Source organism: Lepisosteus platostomus, chromosome 6 (assembly GCF_059453375.1).
Source record: "Lepisosteus platostomus isolate fLepPlt1 chromosome 6, fLepPlt1.hap1, whole genome shotgun sequence".
Lineage (NCBI taxonomy): Eukaryota > Metazoa > Chordata > Actinopteri > Semionotiformes > Lepisosteidae > Lepisosteus > Lepisosteus platostomus.
The window spans coordinates 27130536-27145287 of NC_142616.1; the positions used below are offsets into that span (position 1 = coordinate 27130536).

General features: G+C 42.4%; 1 protein-coding gene across 2 annotated transcripts in view; it reads right to left on the reverse strand.

The window, feature by feature from the left end:
• Positions 1-14742, reverse strand: part of edrf1 (erythroid differentiation regulatory factor 1) — a 17903-nt gene extending 3161 nt beyond the window's left edge. The window contains exons 1-23 of one of the 2 annotated variants that reach the window (XM_088635101.1): positions 14657-14742; positions 14114-14257; positions 11448-11656; positions 10975-11041; positions 10211-10336; positions 9801-9925; positions 8990-9149; positions 8586-8687; positions 7989-8110; positions 7465-7576; positions 7006-7153; positions 6541-6652; positions 6029-6140; positions 5573-5842; positions 4924-4995; positions 4392-4542; positions 3590-3781; positions 3032-3232; positions 2366-2584; positions 1824-2050; positions 1371-1529; positions 939-1088; positions 353-506 (exon numbers count right to left, since the gene is read on the reverse strand). In XM_088635101.1, coding sequence (XP_088491227.1) covers positions 353-506; positions 939-1088; positions 1371-1529; positions 1824-2050; positions 2366-2584; positions 3032-3232; positions 3590-3781; positions 4392-4542; positions 4924-4995; positions 5573-5842; positions 6029-6140; positions 6541-6652; positions 7006-7153; positions 7465-7576; positions 7989-8110; positions 8586-8687; positions 8990-9149; positions 9801-9925; positions 10211-10336; positions 10975-11041; positions 11448-11656; positions 14114-14215 — 3292 coding nt within the window. In that variant the 5' untranslated portion in view covers positions 14216-14257; positions 14657-14742. The other variant, XM_088635100.1, reaches the window with a different exon arrangement.
• Positions 14743-14752: the final 10 nt, after the last annotated feature.

Consider the following 14752-nt stretch of genomic DNA (forward strand, 5'->3'; position numbering starts at 1 on the left):
TCACTAAACTACTGAAACTGAAAGAGCAGCATAGTCTAAATAGACCCTTCTTTCTTTATAACTTTTCAAACATTCTTATATTCCATGTCCCATTAGATTATACGCAGTATGTGTACAAATCTCCTGCAAAAACCTTATAAAGTACATGAGAAACACTACACTGTAAGGTGATGCAAGTCTGGTCTGAATTTAGCGTAACACCACAAACAGGCTTTTCCAGTCAGCCTCCCCAGTTACCCATTTGGATTAGTATTTTCACTTGCTTGCCCTTCAGCATGCTCAGGTGCAGACTGAGCATCAAGGTCTACAGGGGTGGAGCCTGGGGCAGGGCTGAAAACGTGAGGCTGCTGACCTGCCATCTGGAACTCCGTGAAGGCGACCCTCTCCAGCTGTGTGCGGAGCAGCTCACAAGGCGCGTCCTTGAGGACAGTGAAGAGCCGCACGGCCTTACTGTAGTGCAGCTCGGCCAGGCAGCGGTGCTGCTTCCGCTGGTGCTCATCCCCGACCTGCGGCACAGACCTGTGGATCAGCACTGGCACCCCACAACACCCCTCTGCTAGACTACTGACATTAGCAAAGAGGAAATAGAGGCGTGAAGCGATTTCAATGACTTCTTCCTGAAAGGAACAGATCTTTTCGTGCATCAAGACTCACTCCTCCCAGAAAACAGCTTATATATACACCGGGAAGTAACAGTTAAGCGGATGTGATTCATTGCCTCCACAATCTAGAACAAAAAGAGCTGATCTTATACCGGGAGACGTCACAGGTAGATCCACTGTTATGGTGCTTCCTGCTTCGTATCTCTGTAGACAGAGAGGTTGTGATGTTCGCCAACAACAAAAAAAACAACTTTCTGATGTTAAAGAGGCTAAGATGTCACGTTTACTTCTCAAAGAATGTACACAGCAAGTCTGCAGTGTGACAGAGAACAGTACCTGGTTCCTGAAGCAGCTGTGATACATGGAGGCCAGTCTGTGGTGAATGGTGGCAGCGCGGTACTGATACAGTGGCTGGCGAAGCGACTCCGTCTGGAGGTCACAGTACTTCAGAGACTTCATCATGGCCTCAGTCACTTCGCGTTCAATCTGCAAGCAGGGTGTGAATGATCTTCCTAATTAAAGGCACTATCTTATTCAATATAATTTTTATTTATTTATACCTTTGGACAAGCAGAGACCGCATTTAAAAAATGCTAAACACTTTACTTTTGGAAGCGTCAAACCACAGCTTTAAGAAAGAGCCATTAGTTTGTTCCTTCCTTCAGATTTACATGTTCTTTCAACCACACAAACTGAGTTTATGGTTGTCTCTTCACCATAATGTACATCATCACACTTAGCAGCACAATTTTGTGCCACTCCTGTCACCTGTTCTTGTGCTTTCCTGGACAGAGGTGCGTAGTCCTGCTGGAGGGTAGCCAGAGTGAAATAGGTAGTGGAGAGCTCCCAGTTGACAGAGTCCCACACTGCTGGGTGGTTCTCTCTCTTGCCCAGAGACTTCATGGCTCTCAGGTAGTAATCAATAGCCTACAGAAAAAACATTTCAGTTCTACTCAGAGAAAGTGTATTGTGGTATTTACATTAATTTACATTTACTAAAAGTTCTATTTAAAAATTGATAGAACTTAGTATTTTACCATCAGTTCTAAATAATAAATTTGTACAATGCACTATATTTTGTTTACATAAAGACTACTCAGTTTTTGGTGTCCTGAAATGAACAGTCAAAAAAGAACACCAAGAGGAAAAAAAAAAAATAGTGCTTGGTTTTAGAATAAAGGCTCCTTGGATTATCACAGGCCAGAGAGTGCATAGCAGCACCTTGTTGTAGTAGAGCGCTTCCTCTGGTGAGAACTCTCCCCTGCTGAGGTCTGGGGTTACAGTGCAGTGAGCCTGGGCACAGATGCGCATCAGCCGGCCCGTGTTGCAGAGGAGGAGGGCTGTGTTGGTGGTGTCCCCTATCGCCTCAAAGTCCTTCATGCCCTTCTCAAAGCAAGAGAAACTCTTCTTCCACAGCTCCTGCTCTACAGCTGACACTGCCCTGTTCACTGCACGAGGGAGGAAAAAATAGAGAGGGGATATCAGAGCCTGACCAGATTGCCACAGTTTTGGTCCAAAGATCACTTTAAAGGTCAAGACGTAGACCTGAACAAGATCGTATTACTGCTCCTTTCCAGCAATCTGACCCTTAACTATGTAGATATATAGGACTACACATGAAAACTATGACATCTGTAGTAAGGAAGCAGCAAGAATAATGTTAAGCATTCTTCTACTGTTAATACAGTTTTCCAAGCTTCTTAGTGCCCTACAGAGACAGTGAATCTGCATCGCAGCTGTGTGACATAGGAAGGCCTGCTTACCTGCCCGCTCTGTCTGAACTGCGGCTGCCTGGTTCATGTAGAAAACACCCATCTCGTTACGGATATTGCCCAGCCTTTTCAGCACCTGGTTCAGCTGCTCAAGGTTTCGTTCCTTCAATTCTCCAGCATTAATGAGGTCATATGCAGCCTCGTAGCACTTATAGCTGACACTGAGCTGATACTCAGGGTCTGTGGCCAAGTCTGTGGCCAGATTGAAAGCTGTGAAGACATGACACAAAGAATCAAACATCTGAGGAAAACCTGCCCTTACCTGAACCTAGACAAATGTAAGGACTGTGAAGCAGTAGCAATACTGGAGAAAAATATTTATGTTCAAAACAGACCGTATAAACATAACAAAGGATATGAAAAAAAGAGGGCCATTCAGCACAATCTAGCCCATTTTGGCTCATCTAGCCACTTATTGAAACAAGCAAGGGTATCGGCCTCAACAGCATTTCATACTCACACAAATATATACTGTAACAGTGCAATGTTCCTTTTCAGTAACAGCAATGTAGTTTTATAAAATCAATGTTTTTGTTTTTAAAAGGAAATGCTGGACATGAACACATGAGAAATGATTAAAAATAAAGAAACAGTAATACATAAAAGTGTACTCCTATGGTTAACAGAGTTGCAGAAGCACTTCACACAGGCTCTTACCCTGGCAGCTACATTCCCTGTGCAGGCTGTGCAGGATCTCCTGGTCCTCTTTGGTCTGGTAGCTATACTCCTCCAAGTATGCTGCTCTGTTACTGGCGTTCTGGGCCAGCATCAGCTGGATATCCCCACAGAGAGAAAGGCACTGGCCGTGGAACAGCAACACCTCTGGGTGCAGGCTGGTGCTCACTGAACAGTAGGCATCTGCAAAGGGTACAGGGGACATGGGTAATTCCACCAGCATCTGGTCATAAGCAGATTATTGATTTTAAAATTATGTTGACTGTGTTAATTTATGTGTAAAACTGTCACATTTTTTTATTTTGCACAATATAGTATAGTATATGTGCACCCAATTTGGGCTTGCCAACTGAGTCGTCTTTGTTTTGTGGCTCACGATGCCAATCACACTCTTGACAAAGGACTTCTAACAGTCGCAGAGTGAAATAAAACACTGACCGGACAGCTGACGCACTCGCTTAATGTTTCCCCTTCTTTCATGGTAGGTAAACTACATCGGTCAATTATAGGTGCTTATTTTCTAAGGCGAATAACACTCACCATAGCACTGCAAAGCCAGTTTTATATATCTCAAGGCTCTGCCATATTTCAGGAGGTTAGTAGCTGCCTCTGACAGGATGTAATAAGCCTTGGAAGCCTTGAGGAAGAGCTGCAGCTTCATTCTGTGCTGCCAGGAGCCAGGAATCATCCCAGAACGGGTCGGGTGCTTGAGGTCCTCCTGAGAAGGGCCCACTGCCATCAAGACAAAGAGAAAGATGAGGAAAAGGAAGAGTCCTGATTCCTTCCCGTGGCAAACAAGCACAATCTATATGCATGTTGCATGGGTGCTTCAGCAACACTACCACCTTCTAGCCTGATCTCATCAGATCTCAGAAGCTGCTGGACAGGTTGGAGGCGCTCTCCCCTCCCTCTGAGCCAGAAAAAGCAAACCAACACCCCAGTATGGTGACACTGTATTGTAGGAGGTGTTGTCCTTTACATGAGGTGTTGAAGCAAGGTACAGAGTACTTGGTCATGGCGCTTTTTGTAACAGTAGAGGTGGCTAAATTCTATTCTGGACTTGTATGATCTTATTTCTACATTTCCTCTTTAATCCAACTGATGAAGGAACTTCGCCCTTTTCCACTCAAACCACTGTGCAATGGGGCTGCTGGCTCATAACGGCAGCCATATGCCACACCGCTGAGTTCTGAACTCGAGTGGTTGATCCCCCGTGAGATGAAGAGTGCCTTCTCATGGAGGAACACCACTGTACATAGATGCAAGAAAGTAATATTTACATGCAATGACATGTTTGAAGAAAGGGGCAGTCCACCTATTGAATGAATTTGCAATTCCTTACTTTTGTCCAGCAACAGGGCCATCTCCTCCTCGACGGCAGTGTGGCTGGCGCTCTTCGTGCCCTCCTCATATTTCAGAGGGATTGGGGTGTTGGGGTCTGCCGCTGGGAGGTCACTCTCCTTCTTAATGCTGCCATCCACTGCTTTCAGGCCCTTTAAAGACAAGACCTCCTAACTGAGCACACGCAGGCAGTACCAACAGTCACCGCCTCTTAAATGTAATCAACTTAAACAGAATAATATCAATGTCAATTAAGACTCCACACATGCAAGCTACTTTTTAGGATTTAGTAATTTTAGGAAAAATGGCTTTTTATGAATGTAGATGGTGCAGGGAGAGCTACCATAGTTTAACACTTAATCTCCACTCTGTGTTACAAAAAAAAACTGTCAAAAATCTCAAAATGTCTGTTTACCAGTAAAAGTACATATGGGAATTCAGTGAGAAAATAAAATATTCATTATTGGTTTTTGATTTTAACTTTAATGACACAATTGAATTTCATCATATAGTAAAACCACTTTATCACTTACTTTTAGGACGTAGCTCAGAACATGCCGACATCGCTCCTCTTTGTCATGGGAAACAGGGAAAGAGTAGCTGGGCTTTAAAAGGAAAAACAATATGTACAATAAATAAGAACATGTAACACACTTTTCTCTGGGGTCTGATTGTAGTCTGTTTGGCCACTGTGTCAGTTGCTCATACAGCCCTTATATCAAGGATGAACATTCACATAACACATAAAGCAAAACCTGGTTACAAAGCTTCACACAAAGACTTCATTATATAAGAACCCACAATATTTCTAGATAAAACTCTTACCTGGGCAACAATATTACTCCAATCCTTAACAACTGCACTGGCTTCCAGGTTACTTTTGATAATTACAAGGAATAGCTAGGGTAAATTATATAAGTAAATAGAATATAGATTAATTTCAAATTGTCAAGATTTGCCGTCTCTGTATACTACAACAAATACTCGGGTTTTCATTATTCTGTTCAGGAAAACAATTCTAGGAGGCTGTTTTTTCAATCAAGCTTCATTTTATTCGAATGTTAAGAGTTAAGAGTCCTAAGTTTGATTTTATGAAGTTACCTGGAAACAGTACTTGCCTAAAGATTCTATAAAAAGTCTAGTATTGTGTACAAAGTCCAGGTATAGCACAATGTGGCTTACCCTGATCTGATGCGTTGACTTGTATTTCTCAGGGACAGACAGTTCCCCCACTGACTTGATCACGGCCACAGCCTTCCTGTCATCAGGTGTGCTGGAGCTGGAGCTATAGGTTCCATTGTCAAAGCTGTCTTCAGACAGCTCTTCCTCCTCCTCTTCTTCTTCCTCACTGTAGCTATCCTCCAAGCCAGCGTTGTGCTCCTCCCCTGCCTCTGGTTGGGCCTCATCCAACTGGAACAGCTCCGAAAGCATGTAGTTCGCAGAGGCAATGATCTGCGCAGAAAAGGGCAGGAGCATGTCTTTAGTCAAAAGCAAGATCACAGCTTTAATTGTAGCCATTATAAATTACGATAAATAGTACCTTTAACCAGCACAGAACTCAGGTCACATTCTAGAGAACATGGCCAGTATGACCAGAGCAGTTCGCTGGAGAAAAAATGGGAAAGGATCAAGAGATACCTGAGGGTGTTTGTCTTGGTCCAGCAGCTTAATGCAGTTCAGAAGCAGGGTTCTTATGGTGCCATAGTGCTTCCTGTTCTGGCTCTTCTTCATCATCATATTGCTGGCCACTCTGCCAAGTAGCATGGCATTTTACTTAATGAGAGCCTCATGAATTATTTTGTTAAAAAATGCTCTTAATTAAGAGCTAACATGCACAAACATTAAAATTAAATATGTATAAATATAATTAGCTTAAAATAACTTCATGACATGTTACAGTTTCAGTGGCAATAACCTGTGCAAAAATCTCATACGCACATACATACAAACATTTCTTCTCTCACACCACACTAATGCTGAAGGTCACTTGATACCTGAACCCAAATCAGCACTAGCTGTCACTAACAATGTACTCTCCAATTTATCACAGCTCCAGCTCTCAGTACCACCAGATGGAGAGCTTGTCTTTTTTTACAGTAAGAACCAGAAAAACAGCTTATTTGGCACTTAGAGAAAACGGAAGAACTAACTTGTACAGCAGCACTGCCACTGGCAAGGTGAAAGGGTTCTGGCATTTCTCTTCTGTTGCTTCCTCACACAGGGTGGTCAGATCATACAGTTTCACTATATCACTGCCGCTGGCTGGGAGAGCAAAAACACATTTAAGCACTTTGCACTAAACTTATACATGATTCTTTTAGTTTAATGCTTAAACCGTAGTGTAAATTAAAGCAGGTAATACTCCTCTTTACCAGAAAACAAATACAATTTCTTAGTTTTATTGTCTTAATTACATCCCCATCCCCTCACTATAGCAAAATAACACACCAAAGCAATGTATTGTATTCAAGATTATAGACAAATAAGGAAAAAAAACATAACTGTACACATTTAAATATGCAAAATGGAAATATAAAAAAATGCCCCATGAAAACCTGGTTTCTGATAGTTTTCTCAGAACAATGCAAGAATGGTAAGTCTACCCATCTTCCTACCTTTGAACAGCCAATACGTATGGCCCTCTTTGGTACAATTGGACTTGAGGAAAGACAGGATGTTCTGGGCAATGTCCTTTACTACCCTGGTGGAGAAAGTGGAGTTCTCCAGGTCAGGGATATCTTCTGTCTTTATCATCTCATATTTCTGCAAACAGACACCCAGCAAAAAACAATCAACTGCAAGTGTCTGTCTACAAGTGACAAATCGGGTGACAGTCATTCAAGAACAAGGACACTATTACGAATAATAAAGGTGAGAAACGGCTTTAAATCAGTCACCTCGCTGAAGGAAAATAAGCCTATATTTTCAGCCTGCCCTGTAAAATTGTCAACCATAGCACACATATGAGTTGGTAAAAATCATGAATGTAGTCCCTTATGCTTGATAACTAGACTATTGGGAAGAAAGCTCTGACCTTGACATGACTTAAAGATATATTGTCCCAGAACATCTACCTGAACAATGCCATTCACATGAAAGCACATCACCAGCTCGGGGACGTTGCACATTAGATTGTCCAGCCAGTAATCAATGCCAGTGAGGATGTTTATTGGTTTATTGTTATCCCTGAAAAAGACACACAATGCATCCATTTAGATCAACAAAAAGTAAAAATGAAACCAGAACATACTGCTTCAGGACCTTAGCAAACCTGTGCCACAAATGTTTTCTGAAAAAAACCTGGAAGTAAAATTAAAATGGGCACACCTATATAAGAACAGAGATGTTTCATTAGCATAAGAGAAGCCTATGAATACACAGCTGACTGACAAAATGCAGGGACAGAGATTAATTCCTCTTTATACAAGAGAAGCTGACTGAACTGTTTATCATAAATGTTACACCTACGCACAAAACTATTGTTTTTTTTCTATGAACTGAACAAAGGATAAGTTTTGTCCCAGCTTTTAGTCTCCACAGGAACAAAAAAATAGTATAAGAAAAAAACAAATGTAAAGAATTTTGTCAGCTTTCTAACCTGAGACGGAGGCTGACTGCAGGATACCGCCCTCCTCCAAATATGGGCATGTTTGATCCCACAAGCATATGAATGTCTTCAAATGTCCATAGGATGTTGCGCACAAAATCATTCCGGAGACCCTTTCCAGTCACCAAAAGAAATTAAAAGGAAAAGAAACAGTATGAAATCCAGTAATTTGGTGAGAGCGTGTAAGACCAATACATTCCTTGATCTGGCCTAGCAAGGGGAAGAAGGAGTAACAGTCCTTGCATTCATCTCCACCAAGAAGATGCCACACAGATCCCACAGTGGACGAGTGTCCAGTGGAGACTGCCTAGGGTCAGCGTAAGGCTCAGCCTGTGCTCCGCAGCTCAGCAGCATCCAGCAGTCAGGTACACTGAATGAACAGTAGTGATCTCAGTCAAAACCCAATATTTTCTCTTTGGTCATGCCAGATATTGCTAAAGTTAAAGGCTCTGGAAAATCTGACAGTGCATTTTCCAAATTCAACAGGAAAATAAACTGGAAAATGTTTAATAAAAAAGGCCTGAATTCAAACCCAGAACACCAGATACCTATAGAAACCCCCAAGACTACAGGTTGATTGTGCAGTACCTGGCTGTTCTCCCCCTCATTGAAGAGTGTGGGCAGGTTCTGTTCCTTGGGGGATGAGGCCACATGTCCCAGAGCAAACTTGCTCTCAACAGGAACACTCTCCTGTGAGGAAAAGACCAGCACAGAAGCTTAAACAAAACATACAACAAATTTAGGACAAGTAGAACTTAATAAACAATAAAAAACTCCAGGTTAAGTGTGTGAAATTAATATGCCCACACGTCGTCGTTTCTACAGATACCATTCACATCAGAGCGAACATTTTATGATGCGATGATGCATTCTGCTAATGTCTCCCTCACACCACACAGATATTTCACTTTAGCACAAGCCTCGTCAAACTGGCCATCATTGCTCATCATGAGGTTTCAAACTTGGCTTGACACCGCAGGCCTCTTACCTACCTGTCCAGAGGCAGCCGACTCCTCGGAGACAGGGGCAGAGCTTCCATACGTGGCCGGCCAGGACTGGCTGAACTCCTCCTCCCCCGCCTCAGTGGGTCCTGCCTCCGCAGCCTCGTCTGCAGCCGCCGGCACGGGCTCTGCGGCCCCATCGCCATTAACACTGCAAAGACAGGGGCTGTCACCTCACGGTGCCTGCTTCTTCACTGTGCCTTTCGGTCCCAGACTTAGCCCTGCCTGAGATGCTCAGTTTTGATTCGAAGCTTTTACCGTTCAATAATATATTAAAAGAAATCTCAGCTGGACCAGAAACACACACCCATCCACCAGCCCTCCATCAGAACACTGCTTATTATTCCTGGTACAGGCTGCAGCAACCTGGAGCCTTTCTCAGAAGCGGAGTGCTCAAGACACTACTACTGGTCAGGACACTAGCCCGTGTCAATTGACATATCCACATTCAACAGGAACTAATGAATTGTGACTCAGAAAACAGTTGTAGCAACCTTTTTTTGCATTTGCCTTGAGCCAGTTCCAAAAAAGTATTTGACATGAAATCTGAGGTCACAATTGTCTACTCTGATAAGCCGACATAAACATCAAAGTAAGTGAACAGCCACATGATGTCAGGTACTACTGCAAAAGATCACCTCACATTATTAATCTCATCATAAGTCAATTCTGATTCTTTAATGCCATCTCGGTATATCAACATGCATCATAAGATCACAAAGGAAGAGTATGATTGCACTGCAAATGACATCACAAACAATCCACTCCCCCATGTTCCTTTAGTGCCTGACTGAAAACTCACCTATAATACAGAAATTTTGAAAGGATTGCCTTCTGATACCAATGTTCTTTGCTCTTCTTTTTTCTCTGCCACTTTTGATCCACAAGCCTTTGATAAAATTCTTTCAACCATGTCCAGTCACCTGTCTGTGAAAAAAAAAAGATACCTGTTGTTGTAGGTATAAGTGAACAAAATTTAAAAATGGACAATCAGTTAAGATGTTGGAATGCACAATCTTAGCACATTTCCTTCCATAGGGACAAGTTTCAGAATGGTAAACTTAAACTAAAGATTCACACAAAGCATTCAGACACTAAAAACAGAACAGTCTACCTTAATGTCTGACTTCTAAAGGTGACTGTTGCAGCCACTTAAGAGGTTCTCTAAAGTCTGAGATACACATATACAGCACACAGATGTGTTATGCTCACCTGAGATGATCTCATGAAGAGCTCCTGGATATCCAGCTCATCAAGGAGCAGAGTCCGCCCCACACGGTGCACAGCCATGCTGACATGAGACTTACTATACGGAATCTTTAAGAGCTTCTTAATGTTCTGAGAGAATAAATAAATGAATATGTTAGCCCAATTTCTTTTGCCATGCACTACCAAACTTTCATTCCATAGTTTAAACCATAGCTTCAACCCAACGGATTTGTTTTCCAAAGAAACAGTGAAAATGACCAAGAGGGCTCAAAAGAAAACTGCATGAAATTGCATTTAAAACCATTAACTGGAGACACCTCTTTACCCAAAGGTAATATGGAACAAATGACCCAGTCTGGTTGTTAAAGCCAATACCCAATACTTTCAAAACAGGATGGATGAATTAACAACTAACTACCAAGCAGCTTAGAAGGGCTGAACGGCTCCTCGTTTGTAACACCTGCAGAAGAATCCACAGAGAAGTGGACATGGTTACCTGCTCCGCATCTGTGAAACTGGCATTTAAATTGCAATTCGCTTGAACTTTCAAAGACAAAATCATCTGCTTCTTCTACAGGCACTCATCACATGTGCAGAAGTAATGGTTGGTGGGAGAGCCGATGACGTTTTGCCTGGTGATGCTGGAGTTTCCTTGACACCAGGCACAAGGCCTGCAGTCTGAAGAGTGCTGCAATATGGAGACAGCACTAGTGGAGTACGAGGCACCATCACCAATACCACATGATTCTTCTACATATCAGACATACCTCAGAATCAGATACGACATCCACATCATTCCCGATACAGTCAATAAAGTCGTATGCCATCCCAAAGCTGTGCATAAAAAATGTATGAAGAAAATACATATTAAAACAAAAAAAAGAAATGGAATGAGATACAAAAAACGAAGACATTTTGTACTAAAGGTTCTTTGGTTTTTTTCTGAACCAGTCTTTCCAGAAGATATCGGAATGATTTATACTCTAACCTTTGCTACAGCAAACGTTTTCCGTGCATCATGTAACTATTGATTTAGGAAAAAATGAATTTGTACAAAAATCTAAAGAGGCACAACAGGGGTGGGGGGGGAAAGATTACTGTGCTGTAGTGTAGTATCTCCAGTTTATGCATGGTTAAGACATGTCAAGACACAACAGAAAAGCAGAAAGGCTCTTGCACTGGAGCGGTTAGGATGCAGGTCAGCGCGGCCGTCAAGGGAAGCCCACTGGGTCACATGTACCTGGAGAATGGTTTGCTCTTGCTGCTGGAGCCCAGGACGGTGGTGCCGGCAGGCCCCAGCTGGGTGCTCTCACGGAGCCAGTTGGCAGGCGGCAGCTTCAGGTCCGTCTTCTCCTGCAAGAGGGCATAGGTCGCAGGCGGCGGGGCGGCAGAGTACTTCACCACAGCCCGACTCTTCACTTCGTTGCTGCCCAGACACATGGCTGACTCCTGTCACATGCAGAGGGAAACAGCACTGAGGAACTCCTTAAGCAAAAAGCCCTGATACACAGACGTTACCTGATTCCCCCAAACAACTGAAGCTTTGAGCTCACCCGGAATTTTGTTAGTGGCATATTGAAAGAAGTTCATATCAAATGTTTTTCATATTTTTTTAGCTTACATTTTTGTCTTACATACTCATGGGACATATCTGATTCCCTGAAATCTGTCTTGAACACACATTATTGACCTTTTTCCTCTTTTAAAAAGTATAAAACATAAGTGACATTACAATGTCACTCTTTGTAATACAAATCTTGGATGAACACATGCGCAAGTATGAGATGCGATCCTTCAGTTTTCAAAGAAAGGTGAGTGAGTAGGAAGATAGGTAGACGTAATGGTTACTCAGACCATCAAAGTACATGAGAAATGCTAAAATGGAAACTCCTATTTTCTGGAAATCACATTACAGAACAGTGGCAGATGTCAAATGATTAAGACATAGTCCCATCTATGTGGAGCCAATTTTAAATAAATAGCCTTCTCTTAGACTCATGTTTTCTTGGTTTAATTTTATTTCTCCATTGCTTTCAACTGGAAACAGCCTGGAGTGAATTACTATGAAATTCTCTTTGGTAGGCCATTACAATGCATTATGAGTCAATTTTAGATAGATAGATACTTTATTGATCCCGTGAGGGAAATTGCAGTGCAACAGCAGCTTAACACACACAACACAGCCACAGTGTAACGAATTATATAATAATAGTACAATACATACAATACAATACAAGAGTTACTCACAGTCCGGACACACAAGAACAAACTAGAACAGAACAGTACACAGAAAATCGTATCATACATATGAATATAAATATAGATGTAACTATAGATATAAATATAAATGTATTGCACAGGTCCCTGGCATATATTGCACAAAAGTGGTTGTAAACGGGAAAAAGAAAAAGAAAGAGAACAGATGTAGCAGTAGATGTGTATATGCGTTTAGTCCAAAAACAGGTCACTGTCGATGTTGCCTCTGCCAAGACGCAAGGTGGATGCGTTGTACAGTCTTATGGCAGACGGCAAGAATAACCTCCTGTAGCGCTCCCTGTCGCACCGTGGATGAATCAGTCTATTGCTGAACGTGCTCTTCATTCCTGCAAGCCTGTCATAGAGGGGATGGGAGAAGTTGTCCATGATGGCCTCTAGTTTGGACATCATTCTCCTCTCAGCCACTACCTCCAAGGGGTCCAAGTCAGACCCAATGACAGAGCTTGTTCTCCTGATGAGCATGTTCAGCCTTTTGGAATCTACTGCTCTAATCCCAGAGCCCCAGCACACCACTGCGTAGAAAATGGCACTCGCTACCACCGACTGATAGAACATGTGTAGCATCTTACTACACACATTGAAGGACCTGAGCCTCCTCAAGAAGTAAAGTCGGCTCTGTCCCTTCTTATAGATGGCCTCGATGTTCTTAGACCATTCCAGTCTATCGTCGATGTGCACTCCCAGGTACTTGTACGAGTCCACCATCTCCACGCCACTCCCATGGATGTAGACAGGAGTAGGTTTGACCTTTTTACTCCTGAAATCTACCACCAGTTCCTTTGTCTTTGTAAAATTCAGTTCCAAGTGGTTCACCCCACACCACTCCACAAAGCTGCTGACCAGTCCTCTGTACTCCTCCTCCTGCTCACCCTTGATACATCCCACAATTGCAGAGTCATCTGAGAACTTCTGCAGGTGGCATGACTTTGAGTTGTACTTAAAGTCAGAAGTATAGAGGGTGAAGAGGAATGGAGAAAGAACTGTCCCTTGAGGTAAAGCAATTTAAGCAATTCCTTTGACAACTGTAACCATTGACAAGAGCAGGAAAATTAAATCTGTAGAAGTTATGTGAAGTGATTCCTTAGCACAACAGATTTTTTATTCTATAAGCTTAACGGTTTTCACTCATTATTCGCACTCTTTCTAATTGCGGAAGAGATGTTACAAAGATCTATGTGTCGGATGCTGTTTGGATTTCTAAATACAAGACATTTTAACCCTTTTGCCACCTGGAAAACCAAATGAAAGGCAATACTGCAAACTTTAGTTTTATGTATCGACGCATAAATGTGCACATTATCACTCGCAGAAATTAAAGTACGCCAACAAAACCCACATAATTACAGCACCTAAAAACGAAGGCATCGTCAGGATTGTATGCTAGATTCCCGATAAGAGTATGAAGCAAAAACTCAAGCAAGTACTACAACAAAAGAGCTCCAGAGGAAGTCATGAGATGAAAAATATTTGTTATCTAACAATATTTATGACCATACCTTGCCGTGACCAGTACTTTTGCATAAACTCTGCTACATGACATAAACTTACCGGTTTATGCGAACATCTGTTCCCTCTATGTTCGGTGCTAATTCGATCAACAAAGCGAAGCAACAAGCAATGTTTCCTTACCTGTCTCATGTCGTCTCTGCTTTCTGGCAGCATGTTGCCCCCCGCCTCTCCGGTGCCCGCGACAGGAGAGACGGGGGAACGTGTTCCCCTCTCTGCGCTCATTTACCGTCGTCTATCTGGAGAGATTTCCAGAGTTTTCTCCGTCTGTGTATTGGTGCAGGGAAATTCATGAAAACGGTTTAGTATTTAGCCTTTTTGTAGATCATTAAATGCTGGGCGCAATATTTCTTCAAACAGTCCTTCACCTGGCCCGATCTCTTGAAAGACTGATTTTCAGTTCAAGTATCGACAATCTTAGTGGCAGCTATATTTAACACAACAGCACTCCAAATTTACTTTCATTTTATTCAGTAACTTGCCTGCCTCCAGAAACGTCTTGTACAACAGTGTTGATTCTACATATTATGCGTTAGCTTACTAAAAAAAGAATAATGTTTTGATATTGTTGCCGTTACTTTCATTCTTAATACTTTGACTCTGTCGACTCATACACGCAGAAAGCTGAGTACTGCAGTGCACTACAACAGCATGAAACACACATACCTGCTGCCAATAACCCGGAAATACACACGGTCACTAGTTGTACTTCCGTGTTCGAGAAAACTCCATGTTCCGTCTCCCCTTTCAGCTGAGTTATTA